Here is a 24,443-nt window from a genome sequence, read left to right as displayed (position 1 = left end):
TTATTCCAAAGATCTCACTAGATCCAAGATATACAAAGTTACCATATTTGACTAAACATTTGAATATCCATAGTAATTTTGGAAACTTTGGAAGATTTTTTTGGGGGGAAAGAGTATTTCTGTGGGATTTTTTAAAAATCATGCATTGGCCACTGAAAATTGTTAAATAAGATAAAATAGCACTTTTATATAAGGTAATATTATTCACCTAGAGCTTTTGGATGATAAACATCTTATATATTTCTTTTATATATCACAACTAAATTCACATTATATAATCAATCAACATCAAGTAAATACACTTTTGCAAGAATCTCAACGTGAATGTTTGTTTAAAACATACGAAGAGATCTCTTAGCACATCTATTACAGTAACTAGCAAGAAAAGTCACAACATAATTTTTTAATGATGAGAAAGGTTTTACTGGAACTTACATTAGGTGTTTTATGCCACTTATTTCCATAGATGTGAACTTCATTTTAACAGAACGCTGAGCTAAAAAGTAACTTAATGATTTATTCATTTCAGCGTCAAACTATTCTCATCCAGTGAAGTTTCCCACAAAGTAGCCCATAACTTTGTTGAAAAAATTAGATGGAGTCATGAATTAGGAAAATGGCCTTTATTAAACAAATAATTTTACAGCCATCATTAAAATATATTTTTATAAAACCAGATCATAAAAATGTACAGAATATTTACATACAGATTCATTCCATAGGGCAATTCTTATCTTTATTAAGAAAAAGCTCTGCACACATATACGTACTTGATTTTAATTGAAAAGTTTTGCATTGGTCACAAATATTTAATTCCTTTGCAGTTATCAAAAACCAAAGTGTTGTGTGCTGTTTGGCAGATTGCTGACTCTTTAACTGGCTATTTATGTCAGATACCCTCAGATGGTCCTGAGAAAATAAGATTTTTAAAAATGAACCAGAGGAAAAAATTAGTCAAGGAATAAAACTAAAAGATTAAAAAGCAATACAAACCACCAAGCTGTTAAATCAGCACATTATGGCATTCAATAGTTCGTGTGCTATCTATTGATTGCTATCTTGAAGAGGAATTGAAATTACACTTTCCCATCACAATTTTTCACCAATGTATTTCCTTACAACTGAAGCTGATATTGAAGAATATTTTTTGAAGAAATTGCATTGCATCTCATTCTAGGAATTGTGCTTAAATGAATAGGATTTTTCAGATTTTCCTTATTCTTGGAGGAAATGTTTTTGGAAGTAATGTTCATATTAAGCAGACAGTGTGTGTGTTTAAACTAAGTCACTACAGTACAAAAAATAGATGAGCTTTTAAAATGTTCTTACAATTCTTTGGATTTAGTTTTTCTTTCTGAACACCATTCAAATGTCTTTTTTTTTTATTAAGCTTGACCTTTTTGAAATTTTTTTAAATGATTTACTTTAAATAAGTAGACGATGAAAAGGGATCTCAATTATTCTTACATTTCTCAGTTGCACGTTTGTTTATTCATTTACAGTTTATATGCAACCTAACTCCAACAGACTCCAAGCTTATAGTTAGTTGTTCTACAATACTCAATAAAGTCTTCTTTTTTTTTTACTGGATGGAAAAATATAATTGTTGTGATTTTCCTTTAGGTTGTCTTTGGGTATCATTTCTAGAAACCCTGCATGCCCAAACTGACAAATGTTTCTCTAGAAGTGTACCCTGAATATTCCAACATGCAGACACATTCCTCTGCCCAGGAATACAGCACCATACATTGCACATTAGTGATGGTTATTATGACCATTTAAGTAACCATGACCCTTCAACCCTAAGACTTTGTGATAGAGTTGGATTTCAGACAAAACTGGAGTTGCTAAGTTTGGAGTTGATCAAAGATTTATTAGAGTCCATTGGATTTGATCAAGGATTCTAAAAATGGGTAGAAACTTTTCAGAAACATTTAAAGCAACCCCAACTCAAGTTACATCTTTCCTCTGCAAATCTAAGGATGTTGGATTTTTTTGAGGTTTATATTTTTCACTCAGTAAAGTGCTGGGGCGGCTTGGCACAATTCATGCCAATGCAAGCATTCATCAGGTATAAATCTTGAGTCCCTCAGTTAGACAAAGCACCAATCACCAAAACTGCCCAGTTCCACAGATCACATCATAGGAGATATTTAAAACATATTTTCTGAGGAATGTTTCCAAAGAATCAGAATACTTGTCACTAAATAAACAATATCATCTTTTCCAAACTTTTTGAAATGGGAAAGCATTATGATTCGTCATTTGTCATGAAATCATGCTAGCCTACTAGCTTATTTTGCTCAATGTTTTCCCTAGTTAAATTTGCTATTCCATTTCATTCAATGCTTGCAGATATATCATTGGTACAGAAAGAAATATAGTCAAATGAAACAGACTTTTCTGCTCCCTTGTTCTCCTTGCCCATATCTCCAGGAAGCAGTTCAAATAATAGAGTGCAAAGATGCAATTGGCAAAGCAATTTGTGAATGGCAACAAAGTGTACAACTCATCTCTGAACTTCTTTAACCATTGTCTTTGCTGGTTTAAACTGGCTTGTAAGCCAAGTACCTGTTCCCATCAAATATGTCCTTGGATGCCCTGTGAAAGAGGAAAGGAAAAGACTGCAATTCTCTCATCTCATGTGAAGAAATTTCACATAGATTGGCCAGTCTTCTTATCCTTGGTCTGCATTTCAGATGTGCTTTTTTTAACTTTTATTCCAGGTCCCACAGATACAATATTTCAGCAACACTCAACAACAAGTCAAAGAAGTAATATTCCACCTCATAAGATATGGCTTCTCGCTTTATATTCATTTGCTAAGCTTATGATGCAGTCCTTCTAGGACTAACGAGGTAACTCAGGAACACTGAATTTTCTTTTTTCTTTTTGGCCAATTTTTGGAAGCTGGTCTCAATTTGGCAGCAATTTCAGTCAGCATTTGAGGCAGGTTAGCCAGTCCATTCTTTCTGGTATCCTTAGAGAAGTGCTCCACTAAAAGTAGTAATTGGCAAGCACAGAAGAGAACAGAAATCAGAGGAATCTCCGTGAGGAAGTAATGAAGTGGGATTCCCCCTGGGGCAGGGCTCATTGGTCTTGGGTTTGTAGCATGCAGAAATTTCACATCTGTGAAAACAAAAAAACATCAAAGTCACTCTAATGTAAGACATGAAAGGGGGAAGGGGCCATTCCCCAATACTGTGGAAATTCAAATATCTAAATGTCTCTAACAAGAGAATATTGAACAATACAGACTGATTATTCCTTTGATAAATGGTACACTGATGTAGCAACACACCAGGCAGGTTTTCCTCTTCCTTTGAAACTGTAGATTGAGTACACCAATGTGGGGCACCAACTGGGATAGTAAAATAGCAGTAGCACATTACCTGCTTATAACCTTTCCAGATAGCTTCTGATCATCTGCACATCCCAAATGGATCAGAAGGTGGATCAAACAGATTATCAAAACAAGTGTTTTAAATGAGATTCTCCTTTTTTCCCATTATACTAACCCTATATCAGAAATAAAGGAATTCAACATGGGATAATGTTTCCAGGCAGATCCAGTCAGATGTTATCACTTAATACCACTATAAAATCTTCTTTGGTTCATGCAGGATATACAAAAGACCTAATTCTGCATATCCTTACATAGGAGCTGCGAAAGTCTGCCAGCATTCAAATATACTAATAGGGTACCATATTACTCTGAGCAATCTCAATAACTGAAAATTAAAGAATAAGAATTGCAAACAAATTGGATCCAATTTCTGTCAGACTTGAGTAGAACTTAAACGCTTTCTAAGTTCCCTTACACTACTTAGCTGAAGCAGGGAAAAAAGAACAGGTATTATAATGCATATAGCAGATACTAGTGAAGAAAAACATTAATGGTCAATGATATGCTTCCAAAAGACATCTTTTTCACTTTGTAGAATGATTAATACCCTACCAACCTAACTATCCCTCATCAAACTACAAAAACAGTGCTGTCCACTCTCACCCACCTGGTAACGCTCTGCAGAATTTTCCGTTCATCTTGATCTAGGCATACAGCAAAGGAACAGTTAACTCCTGTGATCTGAACCTTGTCCACTTTCAACTGATATATACCAATTTGCTATAAGAAAAACATACATGAAATTATTTCATAGAGACACATTTTTGCTTCCCCCAACCTTAGCAATTGGGACAATGGGTGACATCATTGATCAGGTACCTGATTGAAACTCTTTTTAGACTTAGAGCTTTGCCTCTTGATTACCTCTGTGGCAGTAAGAGTCAAACATTCTGTTTTTGGACCTGGAAGAAAAAGGAAATAAGGATAATAGTCAAATGTGGGATTTCCATACCAACCTTTGCAAACCTACTAACTATAATTATTAATTACTGAACTACAATACCTCATTCTCAATTAGCATGTCACTGCATCATGGAATACTTAATAAAGTCATTTGCTTAGATGATGCAGAATGTGGAAATTAAAATTTGTCATTAAATGAGAAGGGCTGGAGTAAATATCCTGCTGTCCTGAAGGTCCAGAAAAAACTGGAACATATGTTGTCCATTTCAGAAGATGTGTGTGTAAGGTGAAAAGAGTCATTTTTCACTGAAACGCAAATGGGATATTAAAATGGGAGAGTGACTGGATAGTGTAGAGGTTAAATGCTGCCCTTTGATGCAAGGGACCAGGCTTTGAATCCTGGCAAGTACCTACATTAACAGTAGTGGTCCTTGAGTAAAGATGCCCTAAATGTTTCACCTGCCTATCTCAGATATGAGAGTGACAAGGACAGCCATGCCACCTTGGATATCACCTGAATTAACAAGGCCCACAGCAAATGTTGGGGAACCAGGACAATTTGACAATACATGGGCTACTGGAACAAACTATACTTGGATGAGACAAGAGAATCTGGAATTGAGGGAATTCTACTAAAGCAATGTACCTAATGAGAGGGGATATATGAAATGTATGAGAGAACTATAGATGGACAGAACAACTACATCCACATTAACTTAAGAAAAAACTAGTTACCAATACACCAACATAGTGACAAGCAAGCTGTTCTCACAACTTGAGATAGAACGACTATACATTACATCCCAGACTCAAGAAGACCTGGAAGAACAACTGAATATGCAACCAACACATGATGCTGGAATGTCACTACCCCCCCCCTCCATTATAGAGCACAGCAATTCTTAGGAGGCATAAGATCATGAATAAACTAGCTACTGTAAACTGTGAACACCAGTTACTAAGATTCAGTGGAGAAGCACCATCAGTGTGCTAAAAGATGCCAGGAGAGTCCTCATAACAATCCTTACTATCATTACCACCATAATTCAAACCAATGTACTGGTATACCCTACAGCCACTTCAGTTCTGGAGATGTTTGGCTAGATAAAAAATAGCAGAATACTCTCCAACAGAAAATGAGGTTAGAGGCTAAGAACACAACAACTCAGAGAGAAATTAGTCAACTGGTGGAACTACAAAAGGAAGTGACGATAAGACTCAGCTACTGAAAAAACACATGGGCCTGATTCCATGTGAAACCCTAGACTAGAGACTGATAAACAAAGGCTTACAGCACTATCTACCAGAATAAGGACATACACTATAGATGCAGATACCAAGAAGATAAATCCTTCTTCTCTAAAGAACCATCCAAGTGTACTTCCAACTGCAGTGCAACAACACAATAACAGCTGAGCCACCAACAGCAGAAACTGAATAGCACTGGAAGAATGTTCTAAAAGGATGGCACATAACACCAGTGCAAAGTGGCTGCAGAACCTAAGAGCAGACCATAGTAATCCCCCAGTACAGACACCAGTCACTATCGAAATAGCAGACATCCAATAGCAAGTCAAGAACATAAAGAGCTGGGCAACACTTTACTCACACACAATCCAAACTTATTAGCTAAAGAATGCCTACCAGTAAAGATAAACTGGCTGGCTTTCATCCAAAGTGGCTAACACAAGGAAGGACAGTGCTAATTGTGAAAAAAACCCACAAGAGAACACAACTAACTACTGACCAATAATCTGCCTTACTACAATATGGGAAGTCCTATCAAGCATCATAGCCACCAGTCTAAAGGACCATATCAAGCAATACATAAGCCCAACTCAAGGGTATTGGAAACAGTACCAAAGGCTCAGAATACCAGTTCCTAATCGATAGACCAATTGCCAAAGACAATCTAGACAGACCAATCTAAGCACAGTCTGAATTGACTATAGGAAAGCCTACAACTCAATGCCACATACATAGGATGTACCATCAACAGAAAGGTGAGGAGGAATTTAGATAGAAATTTTAAAAAATGGAAAGAAATGAAGGGGGACAGTAATGAGGATTAAATTAAAAGTAAAAATAATAAAATGATTTGGGATAAAACTTAAACAAGGGAATACTGGAAAGAGTATTTTAGAGATCTAAATGTGTAATTTGAACAGATGTTCTAAACGTTAGTGTCCAAGAAAATATTGAAGAAAGGAAAGTAATATGCTGGGTGAAAAATGGCAAGGCTGTAGGTGCACTAGAGAATAGTTAAAATATGGAGTGTCTGCATAGCTTATTTAATGTGCGTGCAAAGTCTTCATCTGCGCCTAATAATAAGAAAGAATTATCTTCTTGTTGCCTTCTACAAAGGCTAAGATAGAAAATAAATGCAAAAACTACAAGTTTGTTTACTAATAAACTCCTTAATTCAAACACATATCTTCCTGAGCTTATATTTTTAAGATTATATTTAGTATTGTAATGTGACAGATAATAAATACATTTTAATAAACTATTTTGATTAATAAATATTATCCCTAGTTATCACTATTTCATCTACTTCAGCTTTTAGCCTTATGTTTTCCATAATTCCCAGTTCCCGTTACAAAATGCCCATTTTACTAACTTAAGGGACTCCTACAAAATTTCCTTACTTTATTTCAAGAAATCACTTGTGAACTGTATTAGGTGGCCATTGAAGTTATTTCTGGTATATTAATCTAGTTTGTTTAAATGTGCAATTACAAGCATTTGAAGTTGTAAGCACATTGTACTATCAGGCTAAAAATACAATTTCCTTAGATAATTGGACCACAGCCAACCCTCCTTATTTAAAGCCAGCCAGGTTTCTGGAGTGCAAGCTTTTTTGGTTGAAAGCAGGAAAGTCTATGACATCTAGTGTCCACGATTGTTACTGCATGTTACCTTATCCTTCTGGCAAACAGAGTCGCTCTAATCCATTCTGACTTGGGCCCTGGCCAGGCAAGGCAGGCCAAGGTGCCCGGGACACAGTTTAGTGGCATGATCTGCAATCAGCTGGTGATTCCAAAGGAAGTCAGTCTGTGTTGTCAGCTCAGCTACCTAATTACTGGATCTGGGTGCTTCATGGGACATAAAAGTAGCCAAAAAGGTAACCTGGAGTTGGATTCATGCTGTGGCATCAGCCTCTTTGACAGAAGGTACCTCCTGCCTTGAAAGAAACAGCAATGTATCCTGTCCCCAAGAGGCCGTCCTTGGACCCCACACTCTTTTATAACGATTAATCAGTCTCTAGCCTTCCCTTTCTGCTTTGTTTCCAGGGAGAAACAAGCAGGAGGAAATATGACATATGCATAATTACATCATCAGATAAATCCCACAGCTTAAGGACTAGTGCCAGATGTTGGGACACAAGTATCAAATCGTAATATTTGCCTCTCAAATTAGTGTCAAATTAGCTAACAAGGAATGCATTAATAAATATACACACCCCTTTGCACAGACTGAGTCTTTCCAAATCAGCTGCCCATTTATTCAGATAAACCCTAAGTTTGCAATAGTAGCAAAAATCTGTAGCTTGGGTGTAGGATGAGGTGAAGGTATGTTTTCTGAGCTTGTGAGTTGGTTTCTGAATGTTCCATTACCAAGCTAGGTAACATCTTCAGCAGAGTTTACAAGATGTCAGTGTCCTGGGTGTCGACAAGATTCTTTCCTCCCCCACTTATTATTGATCTTATGGAAGCAGAATAGTTGCCCAAACTCACCAAGTTCCTCTTGTCTCTTACACCCCTTGCTAAGGTTGACAGATGTACAAACTTTTTCAGTGTCATTCCAGCGGCTCCTTCCACTGACTGCCCTCTGGAGAAATTAGAGATGAGTTACTTCTAGTCCCTTGGTTCCATGTACCAATCTCTGAAGACTGTAGTTAACAGCATTGGCTCTCTCTAATTAAATACATTCCCCCATGTGTTGCTCCCAGTGCTTGAGAATTTTATACTTGTGTTGCTGTTGTTGGATACATTCTCTGCTTTCCTGAACAGAGTCTCCCTTCCCAACCCACGAGAAGAGCATCTTCCCTACCTTGCTGTAGGCGATTTGTAGTGTTAGTGGGATTGCTTCCCTGTCTCCATCTATGCCAAGACGCTTGCAACCTGGACCTGAACAAAATAAAAGAGGAAGGTGAGGTTGGATGGATGGATGGATGGATGGATGGATGGATGGGTGGGTGGGAGTAAACACCAATAGAACACAGAAAGACGCTCTGCAGGAAGCTTAGCAGAGGGAGAAGCACATACTGTTCCTCTATTTTGACCTCTCCTGATCCTTCAAGAAAACTTCATATCTTGGGTCCATCAGTGCATCCAAGATGCCATGACCATCTGGTTGGTTCACAGCATTGATACCCTTACTTTCCATGCATACATGAAAGCAGGAGGCTGCCCTTTTGCCTCCTTCTCCAGTACCTCATAAGAGCTGAAGGAAAGCCAGACTATACAATCCTCTTTTCTGCTTTCTATAGTGAGCTTTTACAAACATTTTAGTGAAACAAGATGGCAACAATGGAATTGGGTGGATTAGTGTTTCTCCAAAACAAGACCAAAGAGTTACTGGCCTGCCTATTAATTGATTTAGTTACAAAGAACTTCTTTTATTTTATCAGGTCTGTCTTTACTATGAATTTCATGCTAGTAATTGCTGAAGAGAAAACTCTTCAATAGATCACAGTCCTGTCTGAGTTATCAATTTGGTTGCTCTTTGCAGGCAGAGCTTTGGTTTTTCTCCTTTGCATCACTGAATTTTCCCCCATCCCCAAATTGAGCACAAAGTGATCACACAATGGGCCTCTTTCCCTTACCTGAGGCTTTGATGGCCCGCGTAGTCGCTGAGTGGCCCAACTCAAGGGAGTGAATGAAGATCTCAGTCTTTCTCTCTCCCCCAATGAAAGTGAGCTGTGAAATTCAGAGGAAGAGACCATTTAACATTTTCCTTCAAGATAAACCAAAGATAAATCACACACACACACACACCCTGCTTTGTATCTTTGAGACTATTTTTGCTAAAAACAAATTAATTAACAAACAAATCAAATTTGGTTTATCGGACCAAATATGGATTAGAACCATAGAATCACAAGATTTAAATACACACTTTCAGAGACTGTTGCAATAGAGAACAGAGAGACTACATTTAATGTGTGTTGAGGCAGTCAGCTCTTCTATAAGTAGGCCAAGGCAAAAGAAATCACCAACTGTGTTTTGGGAAGAAGAATGAATCAGGCAGCTGAGATTTCTAAAATGGTCTAAAAACAAGATTGGCCCATTAGAGCCTAAGACATCCCCTCTTCTAGTTCTCAAGAAGAAAAATATGTTATTGGGTCTGACTTTTTCTGCCATACAGAAAAATGATAACCTGGCCAAACACAAAATAGGATAAAATATGCTGTGTGAAATTGAAGATATTCTTAGCCTATTGCATGGGACTGCAGGAATAACAATAACATACTAATAATAATTATTACTGTTATTTAATACATGCCTTTACCAATCCCTGTTTTTTACCATTCTTACCTCTGCCTGATAGACTTGGAGTAATACAGAGTGGGTAGCAAAACGGCAGTAATAAAGAATCATATCAGCCAGGATGGGAAGTTGGGTGGCTGTTTCCTCTGAAGACTCTCCCTCTGGCTTAATGGATTGCTACAGATAGACAAAAAATCATCAATTCTCTTCCATCTAAACACTGCAGTTCAGTATTTCTCCCACAGGTTCCTGCTTGCCCTCTACCTCATAATATCTCCCTAAGACTAGAAAGGATTCTGAGTTTGTTTCCCCTAACATTCTGACTTTTTTTTAGAGAAAATTTGCTAAGTGGAGAGCCTAAAGCTAAGAGACTTTGCAAGTCAATACAAAAGAACACAAATTCATTCAGGTATGCAGAAGGTTTGAAGTACTTGAAGTCGGATTATTTTAAGCAACTCTTTATCACGCACAAGGGCAATGCATGCTAGTCAGTTCCCAAAGAAACTTAGCATTTATGTGATCCCATGGCAGGAGGCCACCACATGTTGAGGATCTTATTGAGTAAATGAATGGGGTATAATGTAACATTTGGCTTCAGAGATGTAAAGGAGAATTACCTTATGTTTCAATGAGCTTGAACACTCAAAAAAGGGATCTTAATATGTTCATAGAAAGGAGATCTCTGCTCTCCACTACCACATTATCACAAATCTGTCTCTATCTTGTCTTACTTTCTGCATGGCATTCCCCATGCATGAAGAGATTATTTCCCTAGATCTACTCTTTTGTTCTTTGATAGAATTCCAATGTATAGGCAATGGTGACCGAGGATAAAAGTTTGACCGAATTTGGGCTCGGAGTGCATTACTGGATAACATAATGCCTGCTAAGCAATACATAATTCAGGATGTACCTGGCATAAAACGTTGGTGGGGAGATTCATTAGCCCAAGAACATTGCGTTCATACCAGGGATCCAGCATACCTATGTAGAATGAGATATCATTTGTGCTGCTCTCTATGCCTCCCATACTTGGATCCTGAAATCAAAGAAACACATTTCAATAGCAGCCTTACCAAAGCATAGCCGCAATGCTCAGAGATCCAAGCGGAAATTCTTATTATGCTGGGAACACAGTAACCACTTTTTTTTAAAGACAGATGCATATGAATCCTTGCTCAAATCTAGATTTGTTTTAAGAAGCATATAGCCACCCTAACTCAATGCATTCCAGCCAGGTCACCTCACAGTGCGAGCTTCCATCCAATGTTTCCAAACAACTTCCTCATCAGTAGAGATACATATTAATGAACTGCAACTGTTCGGTTATGAAAGTTACTATATACTTGCTAAAAAAATTCTATACAAAGTTGCCCATTGTTTCCTAGCTAGCTCTTCCTATATTGGTGAACTCAGCCAACCCAAATGCGGGATGCACGGAAGCAAGCATGATTTGGAGAAGGGATCAGTGGTGACTTCTATCACATTCATGGCATCTTGCCACCAAACATAGAGACTATGTTCTTTAAATGTCACTTATATCAGCTGAATTTTTGCTATAAAGAGACATGCTCTTAAGGTATTTATCAAAAACTAATTTTGTTCAGCATGCTGTTCTCACCAACCAGCCAACCAGATGCTTCTGGAAAGCACAGAGAATGGATGTGAGTGTAACAGCATATTTCCACTCACATCCTGGAGCAACAATTATACTGATCCTGATAAAGATCTAGCACAATTAGCGTCCATTCACATAGTTATACCTGTAAATCTCTTCTAAAGCAATCCAGGTGGGGCCACTATCTTGACATAGTTTTGAACATTCAACCAGGTATTGCATTAAAAAAAGTATTTCCTGACTCAGTTACACTGAATGGCCTCAGTTCCACCATAATGAGGAATGGGGCAAATTTCCCTGTTCATTTTTGCCATTCTGTAGATAGATATACAACTGTAACATGAGATACGGTATATACAATAATTTAGAATCCCCCCAGCCTTTCTTCTTAATAACAGAAATGCTTCAGGTCCTTAATAATTTAGAAAGGAGTTAATTGAACCTTTTACTTTAAATGTAACAGCCAGAAGTGTATACAGTGTTTTGAGTGTAATTGCACCACAGATTTCTGTAATATTGGTTGCTTTAGTTTTTAATCCTTTCCTACTGATTCCCAGAATAAAGCATCCTGGGTCAATGCTGCCACTGACAGCTATACCAGCTGAACCTTTTCTACTTAATCAATGCCATCTCCAATATCAGGCTGCCATCCTTAGTTACAAGACTGTTTCACCTCCATATTTATCAGTTTAAATTGGCTTGCAGTGAACGAGCTATTTCCATGTCAATTCCTATTGGGGGTTATCACTTCCCTGCCCCCCCCCCATTTTTGTTGTTCTTGTTTTAATTATCTTAGCAATTAAAAGTTATCTTAGCAAGTGAAACCTGCCCATCACATGACTCATCATTCTTTCCAGATAATTTATGAGTAAATTGAAAAGCAGTAGTCTTAATGAAAGCCTCCTAGAACAGGGGTTTCCAACTGCGGCCTACTAATGGGCTGTGGCCTGTTCGAAGCTGGGCCACAGGAGAAATGGGCAAGGACACGTGTGTGAAGCTCCAGTCACGCACGTGGAGGGCGCTTGCACTCACGCACAAAGCTACACTCGAGCCCTCCGCTCAAGTGTCCTCTTCTCACACGAGTGGAGCTTCATGCGTGAGTACAAGCATCCTCTGGTCACACGCAAAGCTCCATTCACGAGAGTGGAGGGCGCACATGCCATTTGTACAAATAAAGCTGTGCCTGCCACTCACATGTGTCCCCCCCCCAGGCCACCAAGCTGGAAAGGAGTCATATCCACTTAGTTTACTTAAGAATCTTTGCTGAGGAATTTTGCTAAAGCTCAAGGCCAGGGGTGTCAAGCTGCCGGCCCACGGGCCGGATGCATCATGGCAAAACCACACCCACCCCATTGCTGGCAATGGAAAAAAGGGGCAATACGTCGCGACATGTCACGTGACATTGCAAGTTTGACACCCCTGCTCTAGACAGTCCAAGTAAATGCAGGTAGTCCTCAACTTATGTCCACAATTGAGTCGTAATTACAGTTACAATAAAATTTCCATTGTTAAGCGAGACATTTGTTAAATGAATTTTGCCCATTTTTATGATCTTTCTTGCTACAGTTGAGTGAATTGCTGTTTTTGTTAAGATAGTAACATGGTAGTTAAGTGAATCTGACTTTCCCACTGACTTTACTTATCAGAAGGTTGCAAAAGGTAATCACATGACCCCAGGACACTGCAACCATCATAAATACGAACTAGTTCCCAAGCATCCGAATTTTGATTATGTGACCATGGGGATGCGACAAAGGTCATAAGTGTGAAAAATGGTCATAGGTCATTTTTATCAGTGCCACTGTATCTTTGAATGGTCACTAAATGAACTGTTGTAAGTTGAGGACTACCTGTAGTGTTGATTATATCTCTCCAATTTATGTTTGTTGGCATTGTCCAAACATATATGTTGTTATAGTAGTCCTGCTATTTATTCTTCAGCAAGAATACGGATTCGGTATGCTTGCTAATTTAACCTAGTAATTTTTTTCACAAATACCAGCTGTAATTTTCTTGATCCCTTTTTAAAACATATTGTCCAATTCCCAGTTCTTTGGTACAGAAACCAATTCTAGTCACACAGTATATTTTTTGCTAAATGAATAACAGAATTCATATTCAAGTTCCTCAAGAACTATTTGGATGAACTCTATTTGCACCTCATATAAACAGATAATTTTATGTATTACACAGTGTAATATATAAGCATCAGTTCCAACTTTGCCCAGGATGCTTACCGTTGATCCAGAGCCATGGGAATTAGGACTTCCTGATGAAAGAAGAGGGTAAGTCAGTGCAAATGAGGTAGGATTGCTCCTCTTCACAGGGACATAAAAAAATTGCAATCTACAGTACCGAGTTAAACAGGGACAGCTGCTTTCTTGAGATCTGTAAAAAAAAAAAAGAGAGAGAGAGAATAAGAATACATGAAGAAAATGCTGTGCAGTGGCCATTTGCTTGCAAACAGATAGTGATTGATTGATTTACTAACATCCATCAACAAAAAATAAACAATCCATGGTAAAAATGAAGAGGATGATATAATAGACAAATCCTAACATATGCAACATTACAACTAATGGCAGCAATTTATATCTCAAATAGCACTCTTTAAACCCAAAGCGCCATCATACTTGGAATCAATTGAAGTTTTCAAATGGTCTTCAAAAGTAATTCCATACAAAGCACATTGCAATGGTCGAGAACAGAAAATTACTGGGTCTTATCCTCTAGTCAGACACAGTAGATACTGAAAAAGCATAAAGCCTATTTCAGACACCCCCTTTTTATCACCTATTTGTATGAAAGCATCGTGAATGATATATATGAAGATATAATGGCATAAGTCCTCAGAAAATTTTTTGCTGAGGTGACGAACAGAGAAGCTAAGCTACAGGAACACCAGTCTTCTAAATACTACATAGAGTTGGTCCCTGTATGCTCAAGTTTGATACTAGCAATAAAACCAGAGCATTGAAAAGGGCAGGAGACAATATCTCAAAAAGCAACCCCCCCTACTTACTTCAGACTACTATAAGCCCGGGCCACTTTCCCTGAGATGCGATCAGAACCAAACACAACCACTCGCAGTGTTGAGATCTTTGCATCTTCATCGCAGCTCAACAAGGGCCTGCGTTGGACAAAAGTGTTCTGTGCTATATGGCTCTGCAAAAGTGTGGCACTCAGCATATGCTGTGGCAGTGACTGTGCCCGTCGGGATCGTGCAGGGATACGGTTCTTGGCTACGGGATTGCAAAGACTCTCTGCTCGACGTAATGGCAATGACAATGAGGCTATGTCAGAAACATCTCTCAGATCTCTGCCCAAAATCATCTGGCTCTTGCTCTTGAACAATTTGTATAGCCTGTTGCTCAGCCGGTACCGATGCCTGTGTGATACTTTTTCTTCTTTCAGATCTAAGCGTCCTGTTAAATCTAAAGAGTTGTCATCGCTGTCTTCCACATAGCCACTATCCATAGAATCTTTCAGACTGGAGACAAAAGATTTCAAGGACTTCTTAGAGGCCAAGGAGAGCTCAGAGTTTTTGGAAAGAGCAGAGATGACAGACACTTGTGAGTCACATGGGTCATCTTCTGACAATGTTGAGTACATAGAGTCTTTTGTGACCGAGACAAGGGTGGACAATAGGCAGTCTTTTTCTGCAAAGCAATTGTTAACCTCTTCCTCCTCCTCTTCATCCTCCAAAAGAACTGGTTTTGGATAGTCCACTTCTTTGTCTAGTACCTCATTCAAGATATCTGTAACAAGGAGGCAGATACAAAATAAGATGTAACAAACATCCTAACAGCTTAAAGCAGTCTTTACTTGTGATACACCCTTGAAGATGTCATTTGTCTATGATTTCTGTCATCTCCAGGAAGCAGATATATTGATATTAGTAGTTTAATTAATCAGATAATACCAGGCTCTACTTTTATATATGCTTTCTCTGTTTCTAAAAAAAAATCAAGATCAGTCTTAGGTTTAAAGAAGTTGGGCCCAAGTCCCCTACTTTATTTCAGGCTTATGAAACCATTCTACCTCCCCTTTGAAAACATTATTAAGTTGTGCATGTAAACTGGTGTACTTTAAGCTTACCAAAATTATCCTTATCCCATCTGTACACATAACAGCGGGCAACAGGGATGGGAATCACACGCAGTTTAGACAGCTGGCCTTCATCTGAAGAGAGAAATGATCATATTAAGAGGTAGACAGATTTCATTACAATGGAGACAGTATCTAACTATATATATACACACACACCTGCCTTAGCTTTCCTACCTGCTATTTCAGGTAGCCCTGCTGTTCTTGCAATCTCTAGCAAGGCAGATTCCAGCTGTTCCCTGGCAGTAGAAGGATCATTGCTAGTCAGAACTGCCATCTCCTGGGCTTCTGTGGTTCTGGTGAATATTTTCATGAGTTCTTCTGCAGTTTTCAGCTGCAGAGAAAGAAAATAATATAAGATTCAATTAGCAACTACTTCAAAAAATAAAACCTACTGCAACCTGAACAAATGTCTATGGACATTCTAAATCATCCAAGTCATAGCTATCCCAAAGATGCTTTTTCATGAGGCAACTGGACTTTCTTGTTTTTTCTTCAAAGATGTTTCACTTCTCATCCAAAAAGCTTATTCAGCTCTGACTGGATGGTAGGGAATGGAAGGATTTATATACTCCTTGCAGACAGCTGGTCATTTGCATTCTTTGGCATTCTCACTGCCAGGAGTATAAATCCTTCCTTTCCCCACCATCCAGTCAGAGCTAAAGAAGCTTCTTGGATGAGAAGTGAAACGTCTTCAAAGAAAAACAAGATAGTCCAGTTGCCTCGTGAAAAAGCATCTTTGAGACAACTTGAACAACTGTACCACAGAAAAATGTTTGTTGTAGTGATTCACTGCAGCAGCAGCACCAATACCAACAAAAAAAATTATTCTAGGGCGTCCAATTCCAAAAAAACCTCTGGGTGACTTCATAGAGTTAAAAAGAAAAAAGAATCCAATCTAATCGTGGTTTTTAAAAACCCACAAAATTAGCTCAAGGGAAGAATAAAACAAAAGTAAAAACATCTCTCATACCACCTCAACTTAGAGGGGCCTTCCAGGCACCTTAACACAGGACCTGAAAGAAGAGTTACATTTTTAGGGCTTGTTTGATGGCAGGTAGGATGGGGGGTTGAATAGGGTGGGAAGCAGATAGAAGGGAGCTATTGCAGAGGACAGCAGGAACTGGAACAAAGGACAGCTGCTTCCTGAAATTTGCTAGGTGACCCTGCTTAATCACAAGTCAACTCTGTCTGATTGTACAGGATGGGCAGACACTATGGGAGATAGACAGTCATTCAGAGAGCTAGGCCAGTGGCCTTTATAGGCAATAACTAGCACTCTGAACTGCAATAAGAAGCTTATTGGTATATCAGTGCAGCTCATGAAGCAGAGGTTTATATGGACACAGTAAGAACTGCCAATCACTGATCAAGCTGCTGCACAGTGGACCAGATGTCACTTCTGAGTAATCTTCAAGGGAACCATCATGTAGAGGTCATTGCAACTGCCCACTTGAAGAAGACCAAAGCAGGAGTGATTGTAAGAGTATTTCCTCTGAGTTCTGGAATGGGAGCAAGAGCTGCACCAGTTAGATTTGTGCAAAGACCTTCCTGGACACAACTGTCACTATTCTCAAGCAAGAGCTAAGAGTCCAAAAGATGCACAGATTGTACATTCCTGTTGAATAAGGGAGTGCTGCCCCATTCAAGACCAAGGATAGAAAGTTCCCAGCATTAGGCCGTATCATCCATACCCAGGTTTTCCCAGTGCCTGTTCCTCCCATCCAGATACAACAGTTTCCAGGCATAAAGGTAAGACCTTGACAACATCACTAGGCCAACCAGAGATCAAGAGGTATAACGGAGTACTATCCACATATTGATGATATACTGTATATTCCCTGAAGCAATTAATGACCTCTCCAGTTGTTTTATGTAGCTATTAAACAGGAGAGGGGAGAGTATTGAGCCCCACTGCACCTCACAAAGCAGGGGTGTTGAATATGACCTCTTTCCACCACCCACACTGACCGTGGAGTAAGGAGGCATTTGCAATATTGTGCTTCCCATTCCCAAGAGCCATGGTGGTACAGTGGTTACATCACCCACACCCTAGCTCCACTACAAGTCATTGACAAGTTACCAAAGCTATCTCCATACTAAGTCCTAGCTTAAAATTTAACTGAAAATCATTTTATTTATTGATGTATTTGAAATATATGTTCCTATATTTCTATTATTAATAGTAACATGAATAAATAAATCAAGGCCTAGGCCAGAGGACTTTCTTTACCTTCAGGATTTGTTGTAATTTTGCCAGGTTGCATCTAGTCCCAAAGTTAGCTTGGTATGTGTGCTCCAGGAGTGTCACTAGTAATGTATGCTGGGAGTAGTCTGCAGCACTTAGCTTTTCAGCAACTGATAGGAATTCCCCATCAACCTCTGAAGGATTCAGCAACAGGACTGTTCTGGGGGAGGAAGACAGGAAAACAAGCAAACTGTTAATAGAAGAGAATATGGAGCTCAGGGTTGAAGTGTGGAGTCCTTAGTGATGTTACCAATGAATTATTTGCAAGCAACCCCCCAAAGTCAGAGAGCAGCAACGATCCAAAGCTCTTAATAACCCGCCAGAGAAACAAACCTTCTTTCCCTAAGGATAGGCTTTTTTAAGCTTATGTCCTACAGAAATGTTATGCTAAAGGCGATGTGCATTGTAGTCCAAGTCATCCTGAGGAAAGCTGCTCTAAAAATGTACAGAAATCCATTATGGGTGTTTTAATACTTACAGGGTAGAATTCTCACAGCCTTTTCGAGGTAATCCTTGCTCAGCTTTAACAAGCCTTTGGAAAGAAATCCCTGTAAAGGGAGAGAAGAGGTCAGCCAAAGCAGCAGCATGAGCTGGCTTTCACCATGCAAAATAGGAGAGCGGTGATGCAGGATGAGCAACCTGAAGCTCATTCTGTGCTGTATGTGCCTATTCCATTGTACACATGAGAGTGTGCAATTTGTCAATTAAAAACATTGAAATCTGAAAGTAAAACCATCAGTGTTCTGCCTCCTCACCTTTTGTGCTCATGAAAATGAACAAAATAGATCAGCTAAACACTTTCAAGGCTTTAGATCCCTGTCTGTCAATTTTAATACATATCCACATGCACCATGACCTAGACTGTCTTGAAAAGCTAAGCAAAGTCTGTCTTGCTTACTATGTTGTCAAAAAAACATTAGGGAATCCAGAGCTACAGGCTAGACTGAGACGTCCAGAGAAAAACAAAACTCCCGCCAAAAAGCTTCAACTTTGCAAAGCTCATGCAAGAACCAATTTGGAATGAGAGAGAGAGAATATGCTTTTCACAATCCTGAAAAAGTAGGATGGGAATGACTGGGAAGAGGACTTAGAAGGAATAGCCAATAGGTTTAGGAGATTCTGGGTGGCTCCCATTCTGATGGTGTTCAGAAAGTTATTAAAGACCCAGCTATTATTTGCATCTTTGGACAAGTGGAAGTTGAGCCCTTGCTGTATAGATTCTGTGGGGAAGAGTTATATGTTGATTTTAGGTCACTTGTTTTTTTTTATAACTTTTGTTTACTCTTACTTGTACATTGTGTGGTCTATAAATTGTATAAACAAATAAATAAAATTAGGCACTGTCTGGTTAGGTAGCCAAGCCAAGGGAGAGTGGGGGAACAACATTCTTTAAAAATGTTATTCCTGCTGTAGAGAATCCTAACACAGGTCCTTTTTGGCAGCTTCCAAATTGACTAAAACTAAATTTGGGACAATGACACTTTCATGCTTTCTGTTTATTCAATTTAATTGGTCAAATATCCATGATTAGGAAATCTAAATGTATCAACATGGTTAAAACTGCCATGTTGTTGTCCAGCAGCTGTCTTTCCAGGGCAGAGTGCTTAGCTCAATCAGTCTCCCAAAAAATTCCTGAAGATTCCTACCTGGGGCTTTGAGCTCATTGTTGATAAAGTTAAGTAATTCCTGACAGATATTGCAGTATGGCACAGGCCAGGTGAGAAAATCACGGTACATCCTCACAGCTCTCAAAAGGAGATCAGAATCCGAAGGAAAATGAGGGATCTAAGGAGAAAAGGCATTTTAAAGAGGTGCATCGCTTGAGGACAAATAACACAAGGGCCCATTGGAGATATCACACATGAACTAATGCTACAGATTTACCTGCTTAACAGCATACCTCCAATAAAGTTGCATAAGAAAAATAAAGCTCCAAGAGAAATTGATGTGCATTCTCTCTCTCTCTCTCTCTCTCTCTCTCTCCCTCCCTCCCTCCCCCCCCTCTCTCTCATTACTATTGACATTGGTAATCCTTATTATAAAAAGAGTGGATTATAAGAACCATCAATAAAGAGCTAAATGTGTGAAAAAGTTCTACAGTTCTCAAACATATATTGCTCAATCCATATTTATTACTACTTTTTAATATTTCTCAACAAAATAGTCTCTATTTTGCTTGGCATATATTGTTATTTTAATAATCATTTTGTTTTCCTTCTCGTTGACATCTTTTCTGAAACATGCACATTTCAGAATCTTACATATAGTTCCACCTACAATATCTTGTCTTGAACTCCTTCCCTTTAATTTTTATTGAGGACTGATAGATATGAAGAGGGAGAATCTAAACAGTGAAGACCTCAGTCTTGCAGAGGACATCTAATCATTGACTTACTTTTCCAAGTGACCTCATCTCTCCACTGAAGCATCTATTAAAATAAATTTCTGGCTTGCTACTGCAGCCAAGGTTTCTCTGATTACTGTGACTTCCTCAAGCAGAACCTCTAACTCTGATGATATTGCTTGACATTTCTTTCATTATGCTTCAGCAAACACAGGGACCAGTGATAGTTACTTACAGCCCACCTTCATGATAGATTAGGCCCACAATCCCATCAATTAAAAAAAAGTCAACAGTGAGTCACCATCACAAAGGCTTGACTACTGAGACTATGAATTGAAAGCTTTAAGCTCCAAACTTACACACAGGACAGTTGCACTGAAGAGAAAGGCCAATGGAGTAAAGAGACTGTAGTCACATTTCTCTTGGACCTTCATAAAAAAATAAAACAAAGAACAAAAAATGGAAATATAATTTGGTAAGTTAGTTAAAAGAAAATCTATTAAAAGCAATACTCGTCTCACTCTGCAGAGCTTTACACATTATTCTAAAATATATTTCATAATACAATGTGTTGAATAATCTATAGTTTATGCTAAATCACAAACCATTATCTTTGGTTTACAGAGCAGAAGAGCTAGGTTCACACATTGTTCCAAAAACAAACCTGTGTGTTGTGGTGCAATGTGTGGACCAGGCCTGTAGGGTACTTATTCCAATGATAAGTCACTTTTGAATGGTAATTCTGAGCTCTGGTACAATACTCAACATAATTTCTCAGCATCTCTTTTAGATAGTGGTGCTAGCTGGAAAAACAATGACACTATGACAGAGAAGAGGGCGTCGACCTATTCTTCAAAACACCTAATAGCAGGACAAGAAGTAACAGATGGTAACTTATCAAAGAGCGATCCAACCTAGAATTAAGGAGAAATTGCCTAACAGCGAGAACAATTAATCAGTGGAATGGCATGCCTCCAGATATTTCTGGTTTTCCATCACTGGAAGCTTTTAAGAAGAGATTGGATAGACATTTGTCCAGAATGGTATAGGATTTCCTGCTTGAGCAGAGGGTTGGACTAGAAGACCTTCAAAGTCCCTTCCAACTCTGTTATTCTGACATTGTATTAGATATTACAGCCAAGTGAAGTGATTCCTTTTGCAGAAGCTTGTCAATCCTTCAGATCTTATACAACTATATCTTCAGCTTCTGTGTCCATAGACCATGATGGCTTGGACTGGGAGGAATCAGAATTAAACCACAGTTTGAGAACCAAGGTGCTCAGTGCCTATAGTAAAGGTATTGCTAGAATAGTATGGTTTTATTTGTTGTATTTGTTCACCTTTCTTTTAAAAAGTCCAGTATTAAAAAAGGGTTCCAACCAAGACTAAAGTAATAACAATATCCTCATAGTCAAAAAAGATACACAGCTATCAAAATGAGAAAGAACAGATAAATAGCATCATCAAGAAGTACAAAAGTTTAAACTGTACATCCAAAACTTTATAAAATGAATTACAGGGGAAACGTCCTTGGGAGTTATAGATGTAAGAGTTCAACATATAAGGTGAAAGTGGAATCAAGATGGAAAAGGCTGAATTGAACAAATGCTGTACTGAATGGCCTGCCAGGGGCTACATTCAGAAAGTTCTGAGTGGGATTGAAAGACAAACTAAACTTTATTTCATTTAATTTCATTGGATTAAAATTACATATATTTGATAGGGTTACTTTCAAGTCATGTATTTAATATTTTTCCCATACCATAACACAGCAATTTGGTTTTTAAAAAGAGAAACAGGACTTTGAGTGCTTCATCTGAGGTTCCGGAGGTTTTGGATTATTTCATATGATCCAAATGTGACTTTTTATTAAACTCCATGGCCTTGCACAGATGAAAGGGAAACTTTCTTCTAATGGATTCACACTGGTGATTTGCTTCAGCTTTATATACTCTGAACCAAAAACTATTTCTAAATCACAAGAAACTTAAAAATAGTTAGGGCAGTGGTGGCGAACCTATGGCACGCGTGCCAGAGGCAGCACTCAGAGCCCTCTCTGTGGTCATGCACGCCATGCCCTGGAAATGGCAACCATTCCTCTTCAATCAGCGCCCGCTAACTCACTGAGGTCCCACATGGCTGGATGCATCCCAGCATGGCTGGTTTTTCCTCCTTCCTGTCCCATCCTTCCTGGCCTCGCATGCTCTCCTTTTTCCAGGCATAACCCACTGCATCTATGCTTCTCTGAACTGCTGGCGGCAGGCTGCAGAGCCCCAGAGTGCGCCGGTTGAGGGGCTGGCAGGCTGTGGCTGCTGATGGACACTGTTGGCCCCCATGTGCTCACTGGCCTCTGCGTGCGGGGGCCAATGGTGTCAGGCAGCAGCTGCCTTGGCCCCTGGCCCGCCTTGTCCTGCAGCAATGGCACCCCTGCCTTGCCTCGCAGAATGAGCCTCCTGCCCACTGCCCCACCTGCCAGAGACCCTCTGGATCTCCCCAACCCTGCCTGGCCTCCACAGGGGTCTCTCCCCATGAGCAACATCGAGGTAATCATGCCACCTTGGCCACACCCACTCAGTCTGCCATGACCACAGCCACAGCCACACCCACCCAGTGGGCCATGCCCACCTGGCACCCGGCAATAAATAAGTGGGTTTTGGGTTGCAGTTTGGACACCCGGTCTCTAAAAGGTTCGCCATCACTGAGCTAGGGCAAGGCTCTATTAAAGAACCAGGAAGTCACTGACAGGAAGAAAAGAATAATTAAAAAAAAACAAGTACTGAAGATATCAAATGGATTCACTGGAAGTCCTGTTACGCTAATTCCTATTCAGTAACACTGAATTAATCTTGTTTCAAAATCAAAGCAAGTTCCTCTTTCAACTAGAAAGTTGAGACCTCTCTTTTTGACCTGCCCATTTCACAAAAACATATTCTCTGAAGAAAAAGGAGAAGGGGGGCATTCAATCGATGGAACAGATTTTAAGGCCTATAATAGGACAGTAGCTCCATATCAGAAGCTGTAGTTCAGAGCAGGATAGATTTAAAAAATACACTTTTCTGAGTCCTACCTGACAGAGCTCTGATTTTAGCTGCTGTTTCCAGCACAGCAGAAAACAGAACTGACAGCTTCAAACTAATTCTTAAAATCTACTTAGACCAGATGTCTCTCAATAAAGATAGCATCAGTTCCAAAAAGGATAGAGCTAGGCAGTTAGATAACCTCATTAGATGCTAGTGTACAAGATGAATCCATGTTTCCTTTTGTAGAGGGTTCTACACATGCAAACAAGGTAACTGTATGAGCAAGAAGGTGGTCAGATCTTATTTTCTTTCTCATCTTTTCCTTTGATTTACCTCTTGAGTCTTCTGTAAGATTTTCTCCAGGAGAATGAGGTAGTTCCCGGCATCACGGCTGACTAGCTCCTGGAGGCTCCAGCAGTTCAGACAAAGCCCAGCTATTTGGAAGAGAGGAAAAATAGAGAATATCCAATCATACCACAAATTCAAGAGTACAAGGAATCTTCTCTAAAGCAGTCTGCTTGCCCAGCAGATTTTGCAGGTGGAGTTATTGTTAAGGTGACCAACTTTTTTACAATGAAAAGGAGGACACAAATAAATTGAAGAAAAAAATATCGTAAATAAAAGAAACATTTTATTCATTGCAACAATAATACAGACAACTTGCATGTGCAAAGTTTGCCAGCCGGATGTTTTGGCGCACTCAGCAGCAATTCCTATTGGCTTTCGAAAGCCAATAGGGGGAGTAGCACAGCTCATGCAAAAGTTGAAAAAAACACATCAAAAAAAGGCGCCGGAACACCGTTCGGAGCGTTCTATGAGGGGAAAAAAAGCCCTGCAGATTAGTTTTCAAATATCAAAAAAGGAGGACATGAAGGAGGACACTTTTTGATGGAGGACAGAACTTACAAAAGGAGGACTGTCCTCCCTAAAGGAGGACGGTTGGTCACTTTATTATTGTACATTCCAGAACATAGGAGCAGATCTTTTGCCCTGCACAGTCGTGGGCGATTTATACTCATCGATACTACGCAAACCCACAAGGCAAGCTCTTTTTAACCTAAGTGTGCATTCCATCTGTCACTCAGAGCAGCAAGGGAAGTGTGCCAGATGAAAGGATAGGCCAGATAAGGGATAGGAAAAGGCTATCCTGCCTCTTAAAATCATAGAGGGAATGTCTTTATATTTAGACTAGTCCTTGGACGAGGGACAAAAATCAGTCCAGGTGGGAATCAGAGACTTGAGTTAAAACCCTCATTCAGATATGATGCTCTGGAGATGATCTGAGGCTATCCACTGAATAGCAGG

The 24,443-nt window shown here is 39.3% G+C and overlaps 1 protein-coding gene across 1 annotated transcript in view; it reads right to left on the bottom strand.

Annotated features, from left to right (window-relative positions):
* Positions 1 to 608: 608 nt before the first annotated feature.
* PIK3R5 (phosphoinositide-3-kinase regulatory subunit 5) overlaps positions 609 to 24,443 on the bottom strand; it is a 55,406-nt gene continuing 31,571 nt past the window's right edge. Inside the window, exons 3-19 of the mRNA XM_039355097.1 lie at positions 23,472 to 23,572; positions 20,478 to 20,546; positions 19,421 to 19,559; positions 18,253 to 18,322; positions 17,760 to 17,934; positions 15,704 to 15,860; positions 15,518 to 15,601; positions 14,442 to 15,177; positions 13,657 to 13,807; positions 10,715 to 10,840; positions 9,850 to 9,978; positions 9,138 to 9,231; positions 8,363 to 8,439; positions 8,047 to 8,140; positions 4,226 to 4,308; positions 4,014 to 4,126; positions 609 to 3,129 (exon numbers count right to left, since the gene is read on the bottom strand). Coding sequence (XP_039211031.1) covers positions 2,982 to 3,129; positions 4,014 to 4,126; positions 4,226 to 4,308; positions 8,047 to 8,140; positions 8,363 to 8,439; positions 9,138 to 9,231; positions 9,850 to 9,978; positions 10,715 to 10,840; positions 13,657 to 13,807; positions 14,442 to 15,177; positions 15,518 to 15,601; positions 15,704 to 15,860; positions 17,760 to 17,934; positions 18,253 to 18,322; positions 19,421 to 19,559; positions 20,478 to 20,546; positions 23,472 to 23,572 — 2,546 coding nt within the window. The 3' untranslated portion in view covers positions 609 to 2,981. The remainder of the gene's footprint in view (positions 3,130 to 4,013; positions 4,127 to 4,225; positions 4,309 to 8,046; positions 8,141 to 8,362; positions 8,440 to 9,137; positions 9,232 to 9,849; positions 9,979 to 10,714; positions 10,841 to 13,656; positions 13,808 to 14,441; positions 15,178 to 15,517; positions 15,602 to 15,703; positions 15,861 to 17,759; positions 17,935 to 18,252; positions 18,323 to 19,420; positions 19,560 to 20,477; positions 20,547 to 23,471; positions 23,573 to 24,443) is intronic.

The sequence above is a fragment of the Crotalus tigris genome, unplaced genomic scaffold, assembly GCF_016545835.1.
Source record: "Crotalus tigris isolate CLP2741 ecotype Arizona unplaced genomic scaffold, ASM1654583v1 scf7180000018599.1079084, whole genome shotgun sequence".
In the NCBI taxonomy this organism is placed as follows: domain Eukaryota; kingdom Metazoa; phylum Chordata; class Lepidosauria; order Squamata; family Viperidae; genus Crotalus; species Crotalus tigris.
The sequence above is the reverse complement of the archived record's forward strand: the minus strand, read 5'-3'. Positions and strand labels throughout refer to the sequence as shown.